General features: G+C 49.3%; 1 protein-coding gene across 1 annotated transcript in view; it reads left to right on the top strand.

Annotated features, from left to right (window-relative positions):
• The window catches only part of LOC142575616 (uncharacterized), a 234,759-nt gene extending 215,138 nt beyond the window's left edge, over nt 1-19,621 (top strand). Inside the window, exons 7-11 of the mRNA XM_075685116.1 lie at nt 3,775-3,978; nt 12,556-12,790; nt 15,945-16,117; nt 17,343-17,915; nt 19,431-19,621. Coding sequence (XP_075541231.1) covers nt 3,775-3,978; nt 12,556-12,790; nt 15,945-16,117; nt 17,343-17,915; nt 19,431-19,490 — 1,245 coding nt within the window. The 3' untranslated portion in view covers nt 19,491-19,621. The remainder of the gene's footprint in view (nt 1-3,774; nt 3,979-12,555; nt 12,791-15,944; nt 16,118-17,342; nt 17,916-19,430) is intronic.
• The last annotated feature ends 580 nt before the right edge of the window (nt 19,622-20,201 follow it).

The following is a 20,201-nucleotide window of genomic DNA, read 5'->3' as shown; positions in this document are numbered from 1 at the left end:
TGATAAACGAAAGATCATGGTATAGCTCTACAAGCACCGATTACTCCTGTGGTGGTACGTTTCCAAAGCTCATCTGTGAATATCCATTGAGTAGTCGTCTTGTTGAACCTCGTAAACATTATTCAACAGGAATCTAGTGAGTAATATCCCACTTCATATTAATGTGTCGGCCTTCACTGTGCGTCGAGGTTTTGTATAAGCCACGAAGGAAGCGAGAACGAGACTGGTGTGGATGCCAGCTTCAAAATCCTGCACCAGCTCCTCAATGACATCACGGTATTCGACATCGCCTGCTAGATACCACACAAGGTGTTACTCAATAAAAGAAAACAAATCCACTGCGTTCGAACATAAGCAATATCTAATCCTAACGACATTTGTGGCCTTTTATTTCAGAAAGCAATTTCAAATGAATGAAAACGTCATGGAATCTTTAAATTTACTTCATTGGTGGTTTCGTTTGGGCGCCGACGAACAACACATCTGCTTTAAAACACTATTTCTCTTTCAAAACTGTTCTCGAGTTCGTCTAATGCGCCTTTAGGATAGCTTCATGCTCGGCACATGTGGAGCTGCTGTGCAGTGCAAATTTCAATGTTCATATCATTGCTCAGAATTTAGTTTTCAAGAGCGAAAGCTAACTGCCTTCTCTCAATTACATAAGAAAAGCGACATGAAAGCACTGGCACCATCCGGGAAGTCGCCGCAAACGTCTCCTTAGGTTGAACCCCAACATAAAATTTACGCCATCACCAAAAATCCAGCGCATCTGTGCCACTCTTCTGCACAGGTTTCTTCTTCTTCCTCTTCATCATCATATAGTAACCCTCATGGGCCACTGTTGAGGTAATATGTAAGGGGGGGGGGCATACATAAGATAAAGCCAGAAATATATATAAGGCTGGAGGTGGCAGTCGCGCGTTGGTGTGTCCACTCAGTGCGACGCACCTAGTCTCCGTGCCGCGGGCTGCGTCAGGTGCTTGAGGCTACAGGGCACGTGCCGTGTGAATGCCCTCAGTACGTGGAAGAGCGACTGAAGTTGACTGTGGATATTGCGTGCCTCGACAGCCAATTTCTGTCGGAGGAAGTTATGTTGGGCCCTTGGCGCGCCTGGAAATGTAGTTTTTGGGCAGCGCAGGCCTTACTTGACTTCCTTAAGAAGCACCGGCCAGGACACTAGGCTTTGAGTAGACTTGCTTGTCACGTGTTTTTGCATCTTACTTGTGTCGTCATCGTCACGCTTCATGTCCCTCTTTCTTTCCCTCTTACCCTTCTTCCAACGCAGAATATCCGGCCAGAGGAATCCGGCAAGAGAAAAGCTCAGGCGTAGCTTTTTGCGTTTCGTATCAGTGTAGTTTTGTCTCTTCCTGAATGTTCCTTTTCGCACTGCTCGGGCTGGTTCAGGCTAGACTAAACACAAAACGGGCTAAGGCCCGCTCAAACTGCGCATAGACACATACGAAGGAGACGTTGACTCCCGAACGAGTGGTTGACTTTCCAGTGGTGCTCGAAGCCAAGCGTTCCCCTGTTTTGGCAACCCCGGCTTGTTATTCCAAAGCAAGCGCATATAAGATCGTAAAGCCCACTTCTTGCCGCCGAATAGCTGAGTTCGTGTTGACGTTACGGCAGTAATTCCTCCGTAAGAGACTACACTTACGCTGTTTATATTCTCAGAGTCCGTATCAACCATGAGCACACCAGGCTCCTCTGTTTGACTTCTAATCGTGCGCCGTTATTAACCCGAAAAATTGAAGAAAACGAATTAAGAAAGGACGTCTAACAACAGCATAAATATTAAGGAAGCCGAACTACTCTGAAATCGATATGCTAAGTCAGCCAGTTTGCCAAGATTGCTGAACTGCTGATAACGAAGCATCGCGGTGAGTTGGTCTTGTTGATATGCAAACTTGGATAATCATACAGGGTCAAAATCGAGACGCAGACACCACGATGGCTTATCAGCTCAGTCCAGAGCCAATGAGACCGTGTTACTGCACAATTCAGCTCGTTTCAAACTTGCAAGAAATGAGTACGACCAGCTAATGTCTCGGCAATGCCATAAATAAGTCGTTTCATCGTAAGTTCCATACAAACTTGAGGAAACAATATGAACGTTTGACCGCAGCAGGCTAACGGAAGGCCTTGCATATATCCGTAGCAGCGTGTTTTGTAAAGAGATCATATACAGAAAGTGACAATCAAAATACATCAAAGAAACAGACACCAGTTAAAAGGAATGTCGCCGTCATGCCCTACCTACATAGGGCGGCCCACTGTCTTAAGATGATTGGCAGTCGGGAAAGAACAATGGTATAGTCTTTTCAGCGCCTGATCAACTAAGCAAAGTTGCCGTTTGTCCAAAACTTGCCGCAAAGCTGTGCTCGGTTGTTCGAAGAGGCATCGAAACCGTTTCAGTGGCAGGTCATTGTCACGTGGTAGCAAATACATAGGACAATCTGGACGATGTCTTAATAACAGCTTAAGAGAACATAGATTAAAAGTAAGGGATCACCGTGGTGCTCATCAGTCTGTTCATTATCAAGAATGTGAATGCACACATTCCTTCACTGATTGCGCTTCTTCTTGCCAGACACCGAGGTAAGGACGTACTTGAAATTACAGAAGCACAGACTATCAAGTGGAAAGGTGAAACTTTTTTTTTTTTTGAAGGAGCGCTATGACATTCTGACAGGGAGTCGCACGGTTTCGCATGTAGTATACATGGACGACTTCCCCAAGCCTAAATTGTTGACAGTGCGTCGTCGTGTGTACGTTTCCCTTTTGTCGCTGTCCGCTTGCGCAAGAATTTTATCCAAGTTCTAGCAATATAGCTCAAGTCACTTTGTATTCCTTATGCTCCTCTCGTCGTTATTATTTTTTTTAGAATGTTGGAACACCGCCAATGTGAGATGGAACAGCACATTTCCGTTAACCTTTTCTTTATCGCTTACGAGAACAGTCGTCACCGCAATTGGTACTAATATATCCGGCGGCGAATATAATTGTCATGCGGAAACATACCTCGCAGTGTGAACCAATGGCCAGCGTATCCGTGACAGCGCTTCTAGTTGCAACCTTGACACTAGCTGGTGACACTCGTCACTCTTACTTACAAGATATTTGCCCAGTAAGAAACGCAAGGAACTTCCACCTTCTAGAAGCGCTAGAATTCACAGCCGATAGTATCTGGTCAGCGGCCGAGATAAGCAAAAGTCGTTTCGAGCATTGGTGGGGAAAAAGAGCAGGGAAGCGATTATTAGAGACGGGACCATTACAGGCATAGATAACTGCGCAATATATAAGTATAGGTTTTAATGAGGAGTGAGAAGATCGAAGAGGGATAGGCAAAATACTGGACTGCAGTAGATGCCGTAAAACCTGACTAGCTCAAAGAGGCTGGGTGACTATTTGTCACCGCAGCATTTCAAAGGTAAATCGAATGAAAATTGTCATCAATATTATCATTATCATCACATCCATTGTGCGCAGTTTGATTTTCATTATGTACTGCTCCAAATGGGATTGCATTGGAAACACGGCTGCCTGAATGCCGCAAGGCTGGGCAATTCAGTACAATTTTCGTCATTTCTTTTTCGTCATTTTCGTCATTTGATTAAAGCGGCTAATTTCATCGTTCCTGGGCTGAAATAAAGAAGAAAATGTTTTACGCGGCGGTTTCCTGAGCACGAGGGCAGAAATCGCCCTTCGACCATAATAATGGCGCGGACTGTACTTTTGAAGCATTGTTTGAAAGAACGCAATCGTTGACCCCAGGTGGAGACCCTGCAGAGGCAGCTGCGGAAGCCGAGCAAGAAGTCGCAACCCCGGGCCATCCCCGAACTGCCCGAAGGACGCGAGCTGGTCGAGGAGCAGCTACAGGAGCTGACTCAGAAGCTGCGCCTGCTCGAAGGCAACCTGGGACAGACCGAGCGCCAGGCGCAGAAAGTGCGTCGCGAGTGGGATAAGAAGATGGAAGAGGTATGCGTATTACATGCTTGCGTCACAGCGTATCCAATGGTTTTCGCGTCTCGCAGCCGCACACAATGCCACGGTTACAACGTGCCGCATCAAAAAAAAAAAAAATGAGTCGAACTGAAAATAACCACAATCGGTCACTGAACTTGAGTTGACGCTGAAGAATCCAGTGCATGCTACACGAGCGTCCTGTCCCGCCAAAATTCTTTAACGAGGGTGTTAATCATCGGGAGCATTCCGCACTCTGCGCTAGCTCTTATTTCTGCGCCGCCAACAACGGTTTCTTTTCCTTTTTTTTTCTTTTTTTTTCTTTTTTTCTTTTTTTTTTTTTTTTTTTTTTTGCTGCGTACGATTACTGTAGCCGATGTCCCATGCCCAGATCGCCGGTAAAACAAAAGGCTGGCTTCTCCGCACGATGTTCGTTATTGTGGAGCAGCCGACTCTAACGAAGGCTTTGTGGCGCTAGAGAAGCGAACGCTACTGAAGCGTGCTCCGGCGCGCGGGATCCATTCTAGTGGAAGAGCAAGCTTTATGGAACACATCGGTGTGCGCATCTGAGGCGCACAGCGGGAAGCTGAGCTCGTTATCGCAGATAAGTCAACGTTGACTAATGCGCTAGCATATACGTGCCAGCGACGTGAGTCTCCCCGAGACGGGCTTCTGCGAACAATATCTAATAAAGTGGGGAAGCTGATCCCGATGTACGCCGCTTTTGAATCGCGCAGGTGTTCCGGGCTGCACTACTGAAGCGCATTTTGAGCTCCGCGCGCGCGCGAGCGTTCATGTGATGCAATCATCGTGTTGTATTATTAGTGGTTTCATTGGAGGTAAGCGAGTTGAAATACACCTGCGACAGCCTTCACTCATTTAAACTATAGACAGTGACAACCTCAGAACTGCATGATTATAATCATGTACGCCCGTGAGCAAAAGTATACGGACCAGGAGGTGCGGGATCAAGCCGTTCTTTTTTTTTTTTCTCTGCCTGTGAACGCAACTTGAACTTGAGGACTGCAATCCAAACTTTGCATTGCGAACTTTTCAGCGTACTCGTCAATTACAGTTTATGTTTGTTAATTACGAAGAAATTCCTTTTCTTCAGTTACCTTGTGGGCCGTATACTTTTGCTCGCGGGTGTGCGGTGTGAAACTTAAAACCAATACACAAAGTGCACAGATGCGCCAGTCAATTTCGTTCGCGTATTTGCCTGACTTCAGTCATGCACTTCGGTGTTTTATTTCAGGTTTCGGGATGAAATCTGAAAGTCTATGAAAAACTTAATGAGTGATCTTGATATCACTGTTTCGCCATAGTTAACATCTTAGCTTGAAACAACTAGCTTTTATTTTCGGATTAGCCTAGCATTTACATTAGCAGAGAAAAGTAATTAACCTGTGAGCGGACACCAGCAAGCTCGGCTCTCTTGCAGAGCTAAAGGCCTGGTGTCTGCGTTCTTGTGGGAGGAGCTCGTTTACAATTGTTAGGTTATCACCGAGTATAATGATTAAACGGCTCAAGGCTCGCCAGGCACGGGGCAGTTAACGACGCGATAACAATCACATGCCGTGAATGACAACAACGAAGAATACAGTACGATGACAACAAATGCTCGGCACTGAGGACGATGGTACGACAGCGTCTGCGATTGCAGGCCGACAACAATTGTCATATCTTGTCACCACATACCTCACAGCCAGCCCAGGAGCGCTTGCCCAGCCTGCCCAGTCTTGACCTTGTTCAGCTGTAAAGAATAGCGTTGCGTTAGAACGTTAGACAGACAGCATTGCGCAACCAGCGTATCTCTGAAGCTGTCTTTTCTTGAACGTGGCTGCTTTTGCTGCGCGAAGCGTTATATGAAATCAGATAACACTATCGTTTAACAAGATTTCATGTTGGTTGGGCGGTTTGATTCACTTAGTTATCCGGATGTGACAGGACGCGAAATGATGTGAAGAAACCACTAGATAGGAAAGACGTTATTTCCTAGGCACTCGCCACCAGGTGGTCGAAGCGAACGGAGGTGCGTCTTTTCGTCTCCGACAGTCAATGCCTTCCTTCTGTTAATTTGGGCCTTAGGGCCCAAAAGTCGCGTACACCGTGGCCATGGATGATGCGGAGGCAGCGTTCGACGTTCCATTACCCGAGGACATGGAGTTACAGCAGTTTGAAGACACCCTCACGCCAGAGGATGCGCTAACCCTAACGTGCATCTCGACTGACGCCATGGTAGACACCACCGCTTCGAGGAAGACGTCGCTGCGTCCAGACGTGAATCATTTCGCTGCGCTTGCTGATCTTGAGCCACCAATTGATAGCAAAGGCAAGCCCGATTATTTACTCGTCTGAAAACTAGTCGTTGTACCCACCGCCAAGCATGGGGAGAAACGCGCATGGGAAACGCTGTCCGCAATTGCTGAACCTGCAGCCATAGATGCTGCAGCAGCTAAACAGAAAGCCGCGTTTTGTCATGGCGTCTCTCGCTACACCGACAACGCGACGCCGGGCTTTAAGGCGTTTCACCCGGATTCGGCGGCCGCTCATAAAGATGACAGCGAACAAGGAGCGTAGAAGACCGTCACATATAAAGGCCGCGATCCAGGGAAGAAACAAGCGAACGAGCATGTGCAAGGCCCTTTATACGCACACACTGATATCCTAAAACCTCAAGAGCCATGTAGAAGCATTGATTAAAATTTCATTGTTATCGATGAGACAATCTGGAATCACATTCACAACGCTCCCTCAACGCATCGAAAGGAAGCTGATCCGATCGTTGAGATCAAATACTTGGACAGGAGTAATCAAATAGCAGTTTACACCTATGATCGTGACACGCAAGGCGCACTTCTGACTTTAATACAACTTTCAATAAATGGCAAGTCAACTGCATTTCAAGCATACGAGACCATACAGAGGGATCAAATCTGAAGCATTGTCCGCAAGGCAGGGGAAATGAGTGCCGATCAGCTTATGATGAACATGCACTGCGGAAAATGCGACATTGCCAGCTGTCGCCCGATTAGGAAGAGAGGCACAGCTGTAGTCACTTTTAGCGGGACCAGCCTTCCACACAACATCGTGCCCAAGTATTTCACGATACCAGTCTACCCGTTCAAGTCGCAGGTCTACGCTTGTGCGACGTGCCACAAATTAAGACACGGAAAGCAGCATTGCCCCGATTTTGACAGCCCGCGTTGTGCCACATTTGTCGGAAAGTAACATGGCAGTAACGAGGTCTTTCCCAACCAGGAGTCGAAATGCCGCAATTGCGGGGGTGGACACCTTGCAACGGCTCCAGACTGCTCCCAGTGCATAAAGATCAACAAACAGTTGCGCGTGAAGTCAAAACGCCCTCAGAAGCCAAGCCAGAAGTTAATTAAGTCACAACTGCAAGTTCATGAGCGCCCTGAAAAGACAGTGACCATGATCCACAACATTTACACTGGGCCTCCTCGCACTCCACCAGCTCCTGCGGTGCCGCGGGAAAAGAAACCGCATTACGACCACGGCAAGCTGACCACGGCAAGCTGACAACAGCTTGACAACATTACCTTGGGTAATGTTGTCAAGCTGGCTAACAGCGAAGCGTTGGAACAAGCGAAAGCGAGTCACGCCAGAATTACAGGTCAGTCTGTTCCCGCTTCACTCCTAGCAAATTAAGGTGCACATGTTCACGGACAAGCCCACGAAACCACCTTTCGATCTCTCACTGTCGGTGTACTCAAACAGATCCAGAATAAGCTGCTAGAAAGGCAGCCAAAACCATAAATTCAGTCTGATTAAGACGCTATCTTCTCTGTACGCCTGGCACAAATGGAGCACAACATCACGTTAAGAATACAAACGATGACAGAACGAGTTATCGAAACATGCATTCGCACCGTCATGGAACGTCTAATGCTCAATGGACCGCTCTCCTTCGCAGGTCTTACCACCGCCGCATCAGTTAATACTGATGTATGTGCAGACAGCGCCGACGCAAATGGCTCACACACAACATAGCTCCGCTCATCACTCATGTTCGCAGTCACGATCGGGATTGTGGGTAGCGGGGGGGAGGGGGAGGGAGCTATCCCAACCCTGATTCAATGGGACTGCCGCTCCCTCAAGAAGATAAAAGCGGACATGATTGTATGCTGGGGGCATCGCATAACAGTCTCCGACCCGCCGTCCTGGCATTGCAGGAGGTGAACTGCTTCGTGCCACACTTACCATGCTACGAGAGCTGTGGCTTTCCCGAAGACACCGACACACCTGCGTGCACTGCTGTGTATGTGGATCGAAGACTCATTCACACAAAGCTCGACACTGAGCCCTGATGTTCGAATATTGCTAATTTTACTGGATACCGGATTCAACTCACGCCCGAAAGAATAATAATGGTTTTTCCCTTCTACATGTGTCCAGAAAACGCACAAAGGAAGACTAAGCGCGCCTCTGTAGACTTCAGCTACATACAACATTTCCGGAAGATCTATCCCAAGGATACAATGCTAATCTGTGGAGACTTCAAGGCTCAACACATAGCCTGGAACTATAATGAGTGCAGCCCACTCGGCCGTAGTATAATGGAAGAGTTTGACCATTATGGATCAGCGCTCCTTAATCTGCCGCAATCACGTATGGCGCTCGGACAGTACACAAGGCAAGCAAACACGATGCCAGATTGCTCCTCGAGACCCAGAACCTGCCAATGGAAACTTCTAGAGGACCCTCTTGGCAGTGACCATCTTCCACTTGCCATCGCTGTAAGAACAAATGGCTCCACGAGCCGCCCGTAGTCGTACAAGCGAGATTGTACGATTACGTACTGGAAGAAATATCGGACGGTGCTAGAAGAAAACGGTCCAATTAATAATATTGTCTCCTTAGCGCAGGCTATGACGCGTGCCAAGCGCACAGCAACTAAGACGCTGCAGGTTTCTCAGGACCAACCAGATCCGGATAGGCAGCTCCCGAGTCTGTGGAACCGCTGGCTCAGATTTTTGTCTTCCTATCGAGCGAAGGGGCGCCCCCGGACACTACGAACTAAACTACGCTCTTTACAAGAGGAAATCGACAAGTATACGGGAGTGCTAGCTTTCGAGCGGTGGATGCAGGTGTGCGAACAAATCAATGGATCGACCAAATCAAAGGGCGTGGGCTATATTGAGAACTCTTGTTGGGCATCGTAAAACCTTGGACGGCGCAGCCAGTGTGGCCTTGAATGAAGGCATAGCCGATGCTGAACTCGCAGAAATAGCGGCAAACATGTTTCTTTCCCCTGTCAAATAGTACCATAAATAGAACCTATGCGAGGAACGATGCCCAAGACGGACACGACGATCTTCACCGCCAGCCAGCTCGAAGACTCCTTACGCAGAATGAACACCCACGGAATGCCAGGGGTTGATGGAATCACGGCAGCGCAGATTAAAAACTTTACCGAAGGATGCAAATTTGCTCTCCTGATGGAGCTTAACCATATATAGAAAGAAAGAACTCCCCCACAAGAACGGCGCCATTCGATTGACAAGCCTATTCCGAAACTGAGCAACCCACCGAAATGCCTGGGAAATTTAAGACCAGTTTCTCCCGCGCCATGTCTCTGAAAACTTTTGGAGAGCACGGGGAACGCAAGTATAGTATGGTGGTTGGACGTAAATTGTCTGTAGCCTCGCACTCATCACGTATTCCGGCCTGGTCTTTCTACTGAGCATATTATGCTCCTTCTAAAAGAAAACATGCTCGATACCTCGTCCTCATGTCCTCGCATGGTTGTTGAGGTGGACGTCAGGAAAGCTTTCGGTAGCCTTCCCCACACCTCTATCATACAGGCGACACAAGAAATATGCATGAAAGGCGAAATGCAAAACTTTATTGCCGCGTTCCTGCAGGATAGAACGTTTCAAGTTCAAGTATCAAGTAGGCAGCGACCTCAGCTCCTATCATCATAACGGGGTTGGAGTCCCATAGGGAGCCTTCATCTCCCCAACATTATTTAACATCGTCTTAGCAGCTCTTCCTGCGAAACTAGAGAAAATAACAAGCATTGAGCATGCTATTTACGCAGATGATGCGACGTTGTCGACTACGCGAAGATCCCTGGGAGAACAAGAGGAGGCCCTGCACAAAGCGTTAAATAACATGGAGAGCTTCACGAGGGACATAGGGCTCACGCTAGCGCCGGAGAACACCGAGTTTGTCGTTATTCATGGTGGCAAAAAGTCAAAGTCGAAGGACGAGGAAAAAGCCATCGTCCATCTCCCGATCGTACAGACACCCATTCTCAGGAAGCGGGTCATCCGTATACTCGGAATGTCTTTGGACGAGGAGGAGGTATTTATTTATGATAGAAAAACTGAGAGGTCGGCATGAACCAATGTTCTGACCTGCTACTCGGCTGTTCTTGGACGAGCATGGTATCTCCACAACGTGGTTCAACCAAACTCTAAAGGTCACCAAGCAGGCCACCCAAATGTTCCGGAGGATTGCCAAGCGTACGAGGGGCGTTAAAGAAAAACAAATGACGCACTTTATCACATCCTGTACGGCGCCTCTTTTCACTCCGTCACTCGGACACAGTTACGTACGCTGGAACGCCTCAACAACGACGCAAGGAGAGTAATTACAGGACTGCCAAAATACAGGCCACTCCCTGCACTCAAGAGTTGCTGTGTTTTGGGTGGCATTGCTGACCTTATTTCAACGTACGAGCATACTCACGTGACACGCCTCAAGTCCACAAACGCAGGAAGGGCCACTTTGGTTAAGATTGGGCATGTCATCTCTAACCTTCCGGCGCTTGCACACACATTGGTACGCAATTGGTACGTGCCTCCTTGTGGGCGCGTACCAATTGCGGACCCCAAGCCACTGCCGAGGAACATGGGACAAGATCAATCGCCAAGGAGAGAGGCCCACGCCAAACGCCATGAAAAGTATGCACACCAACTACGCGAGGGCAACGACCCCTCTGGCAGGTGCCGTATAGTCTATGTGGATGTTTCTATCGGAGGACCAGAGGAGGAGCCAATGCTCACTACGGCGTGTACAAATATGGAAGCAACCGAATGGGGCGGTAAATTCCACCGCACGAGAGATGTCGTTCACAGCTCTACGGCAGAACTGCATGACATCCTAGACTTTGCCAAGCATGCTGAACACACGGCTAACAAATTTCCAACAGATGCTAAGCACCACTACAGAGTGTTTACGGACTCTCAAAATGCCTTTAGGACACACGTACAACCAGTGCTGTGGTCCAACAACTCCGCCTCCACGGGCATCGCCTGCGTGAGCAAGGTCATGATTTTCCGTTACACTGGATCCCGGGCCACACGGGTATACCAGGAAATGAAGGGGCTCGCCGACTGGCTCGCGCCACGCTACTATCCGCGCACTTGAAACCGCCAGAACAATTACTGAACAACGTACCTGAGGACACGGGAATACACAGTCATTGGTACGATCTCATAGAAGCAATAGCCGGAGCCTAGCGCCGCAGGCACAGCCATCTCCTCACTACATCCATGGACATTCCTCCCTTTCCCTCCGAGGCTGTTTCTCGTCGGCAGCAGGTTCTGCTCCGGCAGGTACAGACTGGCATCCTCCTGACTCCCTTCGTCGTGCAGCGTTTTCGCAGAAAGGAAGACCCTCGTGGCCTAGAACGTTCGCGTGCGGCTATCTGCAGCCCCTGCAACACCCGGGCGGAACTCGGAACACTTAATATGCGACTGCCCACTGTATTGTGGCCCCAGGAAAAGGGCCCTTGCTTCGCTCCCAACGGAATGGCGACCAACCTCCCTAGAGACTTGGGCACTACAGAGACACAGCAGTGTTGCGACCACCAACGAGCTCTGGCGGTCAGTGTACGAATTCTTGGATGACACTGAGGCTCCAGCCATTGGGACCAGGCTTCTTCATCTCGAGAATATTAGCGAAAGCACCACACCTCATGTAGATAATCAAGCCTCCCCTAGCACTGTCTTTCTTACCTTTTAACCCCCGCCATTTCACAAACCAATTCACCGCAGCCACTTAAAGACAAAAAATGTGAATAAAGACATGTAAACAACAACAACGTTCTTTCCTGTCCCGTAGTTTCTTCACGTAGTTTGGCATCCTGTCACACAGTAACAGCAGGGAGCTAAGTTATTAACCTGACTGCACCGCTTAATCGAAAGCAAAGAAAAAATAAACATAGGCCCCATATCCAATACTCTCATATGAACATACAGGGCCCCCATTTAAAAACCCGCATGTTCGCATGTATCATATGGAGCTTGCCCTCCATATAATGTACGGAAACACACTCGCATTCATAGAGGATGCTCATACGTTGGTATAATCGTAAGCGGCTTGCCCCATAAAGTACGTGTTTCAATATGGAATTCCATACGTTCATCCGGGCATCATTTCGACAATGCCCCATATTATATATGTCAACATACTGGGTTTTACATCCGACTCCCACATGTTCACGTGGGATGAATAGAGAAAATGCTTCTAGTTTTTTTTTTTCGATAAGGTTCTTGTCGATTACAGTCTCCATTTCCTTCGAGAGAGAGAGAGAATTTGCAAGGAGCCTCCCGTGCGCAGGTGTACCAGCACCTGTTCGAGAACAGGTACCTGTCGCCGGAGGACGCCTTGCGCGAGAACTGGGCCGACTCATCGGCGCCCCGCATCCTGGTATCGCGGACGCAGGACGAGGGGCGCTCTGGCGGCTCGCTCAGGGTGCGTGCCGCCAAGTTCATGCCCTCGTCCCGCGCCAAGAAGAAGGAGGAGGCCAGCAACAACGGGTCCATCATCAAGAAGTCCGCCTCGAACACCTCGCGTGAGTATACGGGCTGGTGGTGCGGCGCCCTCCGGTGCATTGTTTACGCGTGTAGCATGCGCCGGGGTAGCCACTAGCCGCATTATGTAAGATTTTATTTTCATTTTCCATTCTTCATGCGCTCAGTCGTTGACTGGCCCGGCGTCCGGTCTTCGTTAGCACCACTTTCGGCCGCTCTGTCGTGCAAGTGATAAGAAGTAAACAAGAATCGAAGGATATCGCGTGTGCTATACCCCAAACCTGAGGGGCGATATACGACTGTCATTTTGTACTTTTTTTAATATTTTATCTGCACAATGTTGCATTATATAAAATTCGGAGAGTTGTATTACTTCAATTGTGAAGGTTTATATGTCTTCGTTGTAAACTCATCACGTAATGGCCTGACGGCCAGCAGTATCGTAAATTTAAAAAAAAACGAATCTGATATCACCTACCACCGTCAACATGGAGAAAAACACCCAATACCACGCGACATTCAGCAATGGATACACGCCGACCCTATTCCGAAAAACATGCACCCAGACCACAACAAAGAACGCAGGAAGGCACGAGCTACCTCCCTCATCAAAGCTTACGCCAACACCGCGGGCGTCACCTTCGTCGACGCAGCTGAGTACCAAGATGGACCGCGCTTTGCGGCGGTTACCACAGCAGGCGGCTTGCTCCGACATGCTGCCAGCATCGTTACACAAAATGCCGAGACGGCCGAGGAAGTGGCCATCGCCCTGGCAACTCTTGACCCAGCCTGTCACACCATACTTAGCGATTCTCGCGCAGCAATCATCTCACCAACCTCAACGAGGTTACACACTCCGTAGCACGAGGACTAGTCAACCGTGCCGGAGACGGTGCAGATGCACCCGCAGGACGCGACCGCCTTAAAAGATACAACGACCTTGTGAAGTCATTTTACCTCGCAAGAAGAACTTCCCCCACCCCTCACCGCAAGTTAAACAGAGCACAGGCAACCACCCTTCGCCTGTTACAGACGAATACATACCCCTCCCTTACACGCTATCACACCATATACCCTGACATCTACCCGAGCCAGACGTGCAAGGTCTGTAAAACTGAATCAGCAACACTCCTCCACATGCTATGGGAGTTCAAACATCAATACCCAGACCTTAATACTGTGACCCTCTCGTCGAGATGGCACACCGCCCTGCGCAGCTCCCATCTCGACGACCAACTCTGGGCGACCCAGCAGGCCTACGAAACGGCGAAGAGGCAAGACCTCGACGTCCCATCGTGGGAGGCCTAGGCCCAGCCGACTGAACTGCTGGTGCTCATTAAAGTTCACTCTCTCTCTCTGTCTTTACCTAACACGACGTCCGGAGTCAGTAATTTGGAAGGATCGGAAAGCCCCCCCCCCCTTCTCCCACGCAAAAAAAAAAAAAAGACTTGGCGCAGGCCCGACCCTTGTGTTGGAACCACGAGAACCCGAAGCATAATTTCCAGGTGACTCCGCGTACGTACTTGCTCTCGTGGTTATGCCTGACGTTTTTTGCTGCCCTAGTTCTAACGTTCTATTTCTGCTTTCCGCTTCTTCGGAGGTCCGCCTCAGCTCTTTTGGTGGTTTTATCTCACCAGCACGTGGATTTATGCCACAAGATTATGATTCCACAATCGCATGACCGGGGTAGTTGGAGAAGTATGTGAGAGGCCTTTGCCTTGCAGTGGGCACAGCCAGGATGATGATGATGATGAACATGATGATGATGATGATGATGATGATGATGATGATGATCATGTTGAAGATTCACTTGCACGTGAGCGGGCTACTCGACGTGATTGATGAGCACATGCGTACACAGTGTTTTACTTGTCGTTTTGCATGCGTTGCTTGCGCTTGGTCCACTGCAATCGAGAGACGCCAGACCCGAGACTTACGCGGGGGCGCGTTGCGCTGTGCTCGAGAGGGCCCACAACCATCGAGCAAACCCGGTATGGAGTATCTAAAGGAAAACGTCAGTTTAATTTCGAGACAGAGAAAAGAAAGCAGCGATAGGCAGGTAGGCTAACTAGAGGAGATGTCTGGCTGGCGAACTTACGGATAGCGACGTGGAAGTGGAGTCCACGCGTCTGCACGCACTCGCAGCGTCATTGCATCCTCTCTCTTTCCGATCTTTCACCAGAAAATAATCGCAAAGCTCACAAATTACGGTCCCAGGTGTTAATGGATCTTCCGTTCAGCTCGTTTGCCCATGAAATTTCGAGCATGCAGTGGCTCCATTTGAGGCAGGCCCACGAGCAGCGACTGCGGAAATTTCACGACGGCCGTCTATTGTCCTTGTTATAAAAGAAAAACGAGCCTTCCTTCGTACTTCTTCCTGCCTCAATGGTCCTTGCGTTCTTTCTCACGTTACGAGTCTCTGCTTACTCTGTGACCTATAAGTCTGGCTTCATTTAATATTTCGCTTAGCCTTAAGCGTGCCTACAACAGCGTTTGATTTATTTATTTATTTATTTATTTATTCATTTATTTATTTATTTATTTATTTATTTATTGAGTGAGTGAGTGAGTGAGTGAGTGAGTGAGTGAGTGAGTGAGTGAGTGAGTGAGTGAGTGAGTGAGTGAGTGAGTGAGTGAGTGAGTGAGTGAGTGAGTGAGTGAGTGAGTGAGTGAATCCATCCTCTACAAGACACAACCATGGGGGCTATGAAAAACGCCGTAGTATAGGGTTCCAAATTATTGTAATCCCCTGTCGCTCTTCACCTTGTCCCCAAAGCTCGGCACACCACGTTTTTTTTTTCTTTTTCACCCGGCATTCAAGCCCGCGACATCGTGCTGAGAAACCCGCCATGGCTGCTTAGTGGCTATGGTGTAAGGCTGCTGAGCACAAGGTCGCGGGATCGAATCCCGGCTACGGCGGCCGCATTTCGATGGGGGCGAATGCGAAAACACCTGTGTACTTAGATTTAGGTGCACGCTAAAGAACCCCAGATAGTCGAAATTTCCAGAGTCCTCCACTACGGCGTGCCTCATAATCAGAAAGTGGTTTTGGCACGTAAAACCCCATAATTTGATCGTGCTGAGAAGCAGGACTGCCTAGTCGCTGTGCTACCACTCCACCGGGTCCTGTCTCTTTCTTCGCAGATTTAGGCTTTAATATGAGTCTTTAACAGTGTCTTTCGCTATCTAACACAGTCAACAATGGTGCGGGCAAGGCAGGCGACGAGTCCGATGACACGACGAAGAGTTCGGACTCCAAGGAGATGGAGGACACTCGCACCGCTTCCAAGAGCCGCCGGAGCCCGCTGCGTATCATCGGAGACTTTCTCGAGTCGCGAAAGGGCCGCTTTGGAAGCACGCACAAGAAGGTACAAAGCCTGCATCACCTCTCGTAGCATGACGCGGCTTGTGCATAGAAAGATTGTAAATCGGAGATATGTTCGTTTAGTAATGAAAGCTCACTATAGTAGACTAGTGCCGGTGTTGTCCATCTCTCTGCAGTTCCTGGAACAATGCTATTTTGTTGGATTGTCGACACCGGAATCAAACATAGCCAAATTTCGCACATTGGGCAGCAGGCCTGTCAGGTACGGGAAGCAATGTTTGACATAAAGGGAGCCATAGAGAGAGTTGTAGCATGAAGCGAGTCGGTGCGATTACCGTAAGAGACTTTAGTAACCCTTTGACAGACGGCAAAAGCATTACGTGGCAAGTTACGGCAGATAGTCGCTTTGCAGCAACGAAGTTGGTTATGATAGTACGTCGTAACCCGCCAGTGCTTTAACGGAAACGGCAATTAGTGCGAATAGGATTACAAATCAAGGCGAGTGATAAGGCGAGAAGCACACCACGACACAAGACGACAAAGTGAACACACACGGTTTAGCGCGAGCTGTAGCGTTTCTCGCGCTGTATATCACTCCTTGGGAATGCTAAATCACCAAGACCATATCGCCATCCTGAACTATGCATAATCTCGACGCAAGCTGGTGTAAAGTATCGGCAGGAATCCATCGCATACGTGATGGCTGTCGACTGAATTGCAGTGTCAGCGATCGGGCTGTAGTTGGTATTTCACGATTAAACTTATCAGCGCAGGAACAATGAACACGACAGACGGGAAACTACACAGGCAAGAGTTTGTGTACGTCGTTGCCCCTTTGTCTTCCTCAGTGTTTCCGCGCTAACAGGTTTGATCATGATTTGCAGGAACGCCGGGAGTTTCATGGGGGTTGATCGCTTCGACAGCCCACGTCCCTGCACTTACGATGATAGCTGAAACCGCCTGTCTTCATTTTACTCTAGGACATATAGACGTAATAATTCACCCAGGACAAATGCCATTAATTACAGACAGGTATGGTGTGTCAGAACTAGAATAATGTATTCGCGGGCCATAGTGCTGTTCTTTATTTGAACTCGTGAAGAAACGAATTGGTGTACTTGCAACTACATCTTTTTACAGTGGCTAAAAGCAGGATTCCAAAAAAGAAAAGCCGCGAATCTCTTGCTTCTCGTATAGACTAGCTGCCAGGGTACACCGCGGCGCTAACCTTTTGTTCCCCCATTCCTCTAATGCCCTTTGTTGCGCAGTCATTCCGGGGCCGATCCGAGTCCCAGAACAAGCGTCTCAAGGCTCACCACGGCGGAGGCGGCGGCGGCGGTACCGGCGCTGCCTTAGCGACGGTCGGCGCTACCGCAACGGCGGCCTCGTCAGCCGACGCCGCCTCGCTGCTGTCGGCCGAGGAACAGCACCTGGAGCTGCCGTACCTGCAGCTCCAGGAGCAGGAGTCGCGCCTCCCGTCGCCGGCCGTGGAGCACCCGCCCTCGTCGCACGGGGCGTCGCTCGAGGGAAACGGCCACCCGGCGTGGAGGTCGGGCTCCTCTCCGCCGCCAGAGGATCTGGCGTCGCCCGGCGGTTCCGAACCCCGGGGAGTACTGGAAGGAGGAGGGGGCCCCGGCGAAGCCAAGGACGGCGACCACGCCGCCCTCGTGGCGGCCGTGGTGGCCAGGAACGAGGAGCTGCCCCTGCTGCACACGGACAGCGGCAGCTGCTGCTCCGAGGACGACGCGCACAGCCTGGACAGCGGCTCGAGGCTGCTCTCCGAGGACCCCGACGGGAACGTGCGCTGTCACATAGACCCGGAGATAATGGCCGAGATCGACGTGGGTACACGCGCCTTCGAGAGATTTTTTTTCTTTCTCCGCTACTTGCGGGCGGCTACCCAGCGCGATCTGTGTGGTCTGCCTTCCAGGGCTGAATGTGTTGCAACTTTATAGAGCACTGTAGCGCTACTATAAGCTGACACACGCAGGCACACTGGCACGAAGACACGGGACACGAATCTTCCGACGCGAAACGTTCTTCTCCGAGTCGCGCCAGTTCTTGTGGAGGTGTATCTCGCTATGTGTTTCGGCGGTTTCGTGGGCCAATTCCGATGACAGAGCAGTCTAAAATTACGTGCCACGGGTTATGAGCATACAGCATCAGCACTGGGGCCACTGGGTATGGGCCCTAGGGAGTACTGCGTATGTGCCACTGAGTGTCCCTTGGTCCATTGTGTATATGCCACTAGATAAGGGCTACTGGATATGTGGGTCTGTGCTCCTGTGGCCACTGGGTGTGTGCAACTGGGCGTGTGCCATTAGGTATGCGACCCTGGAACCCATTAGTCGGCGTGCTGTTCCTTGTATAGGCATGTCTAACTTTAATTGAATATAAAGGTTGCAGTATCGCCAGGCAAAGCACTGGAGCGATAGCAATGTAACGGACAACTTCACGAAGTAAGATTCGTAGTATTGGCCATGTAAGCTGTAACAAACATCCGCTTACTAATATTTTACCAAGCCGGTTGTCACGCTAGCGCAGGCAAATACGAAAAGATCTCTCTCTCTCTCTCTCTCTCTCTCTCTCTCTCGATGACCACGGACACTCTCTGTCACGACGCTGGCGTGTCGAAGAGTGGCAGCAGCGGCCACCGAACGCATCATGCATGCAGCCCCTCGCTACAAAGTGTCTCGAAAACATGAGATTCCGCGGCCTCCAACACTAGGCGCGCGAGAACACAGCGCACACGAAGCCACCAGCCATCTCGGCTCGCCTCACTTTGCACTCGCTTGATTTTAGCCCCAAGACAAGGCATGCGCGGTGGCGCTCGGCTGCGCAAGGCACAGCCACGGCCGTGCTAGAATAGAAGATGCACGTTCACCTCCCCACCTTTCGTGTCCACTAGCACAGTCCCCACGTCTTAGGATCACCTTTATTTCATTAATTAATTAATTCATTCATTCATTCATTCATTCATTTCTGTGCAGTGACCCTAATTTAAGAATACATGGCTGTACTTGCATTCACACTTCAAATTATCGCGAAAGCTAGTAAAATAAAGTTGAAGGTGAATTAGGAATTAGTGCATTGTTCGTAATTCCGCGTGAGTTTGTTGCGCATTGAGTATTTTCTCCTCTTGTATGTAGTCTATTCTTATTTTCTTATACATCTCGTATGCTAATTTTACAGCAGGTTTCCACGACAGTTTTACGCCGCGATCTGTTTTGCTAATCTTTTTCAGGCACTTAATTTTAAATCGAAATCAATGATAAACCTTCCCTGGCCTTAGCGTTGGGGCACTCACGCTTGCCTGCGACTCACTGTGTTGCTTTGCTCTTGTTTTCTGGTTGCAGGCCTTCGAACAGATGGCGCAAACCTACCTGAAGCGTCATGGTCACGACTTCCCTTTTTGAAGACGACTGTTTTTTTTTTCTCGCACCCTTCTTGTACAAAGGCACAACTTTTCTCACGTGGTATATCTGTTTATCTGCCACCGTATTTTGAATACGACGACACCTAAAATAAAATTGTTCTTCACAGCTGACGCGCAACAGTGTTTGCACAAACAAGATTTGTCTACCTATCCCTTTCTTCTGCTTGAACAATTCCCGTTTTTTTTTTTTCTCCATGGGCAAACTTACCCTCCTCGGGCATCTGTGCCCGTGCACATTCATACTTTCGAAGTTAAACTAGAAGCAATATTCGAGGAAATTGCGCTTGATCTTCAGATGTACCAGGCGCAAAACACAATCGATGTAATCTTGTCGTCTCCGGCATTCGAAGAAAATAGTGCCGGAGGTTGCTGGAAAAAGAAAACTGAGCCCGTATTCACAGAAACCTCTCGTACGTAAATTACATCCAAAAATTGCCAGCGCTGCGGCCGCCGTCTCGTTATCACGACGATCGCTAGAGCGGCTGGGGAGCACCTGCACACGACTGACGCACGACTGGCAAGGATGGTTGGTCGGAGTGTGGACGCAATGACAAAGACGTCGGTAGAGTTTCCGGAGCGATATCTCTTAATGCGCGTTTTTCGAACAAGAATACGTATTCTTGTTCCATTTGTTATAGCCGCAGAACGAAAACATCCTGCTCCTCTAGCGCAGCTCATCATCCTGTTCGTG

Source organism: Dermacentor variabilis, chromosome 3 (assembly GCF_050947875.1).
Source record: "Dermacentor variabilis isolate Ectoservices chromosome 3, ASM5094787v1, whole genome shotgun sequence".
Classification (NCBI taxonomy): domain Eukaryota; kingdom Metazoa; phylum Arthropoda; class Arachnida; order Ixodida; family Ixodidae; genus Dermacentor; species Dermacentor variabilis.
The sequence above is the reverse complement of the archived record's forward strand: the minus strand, read 5'-3'. Positions and strand labels throughout refer to the sequence as shown.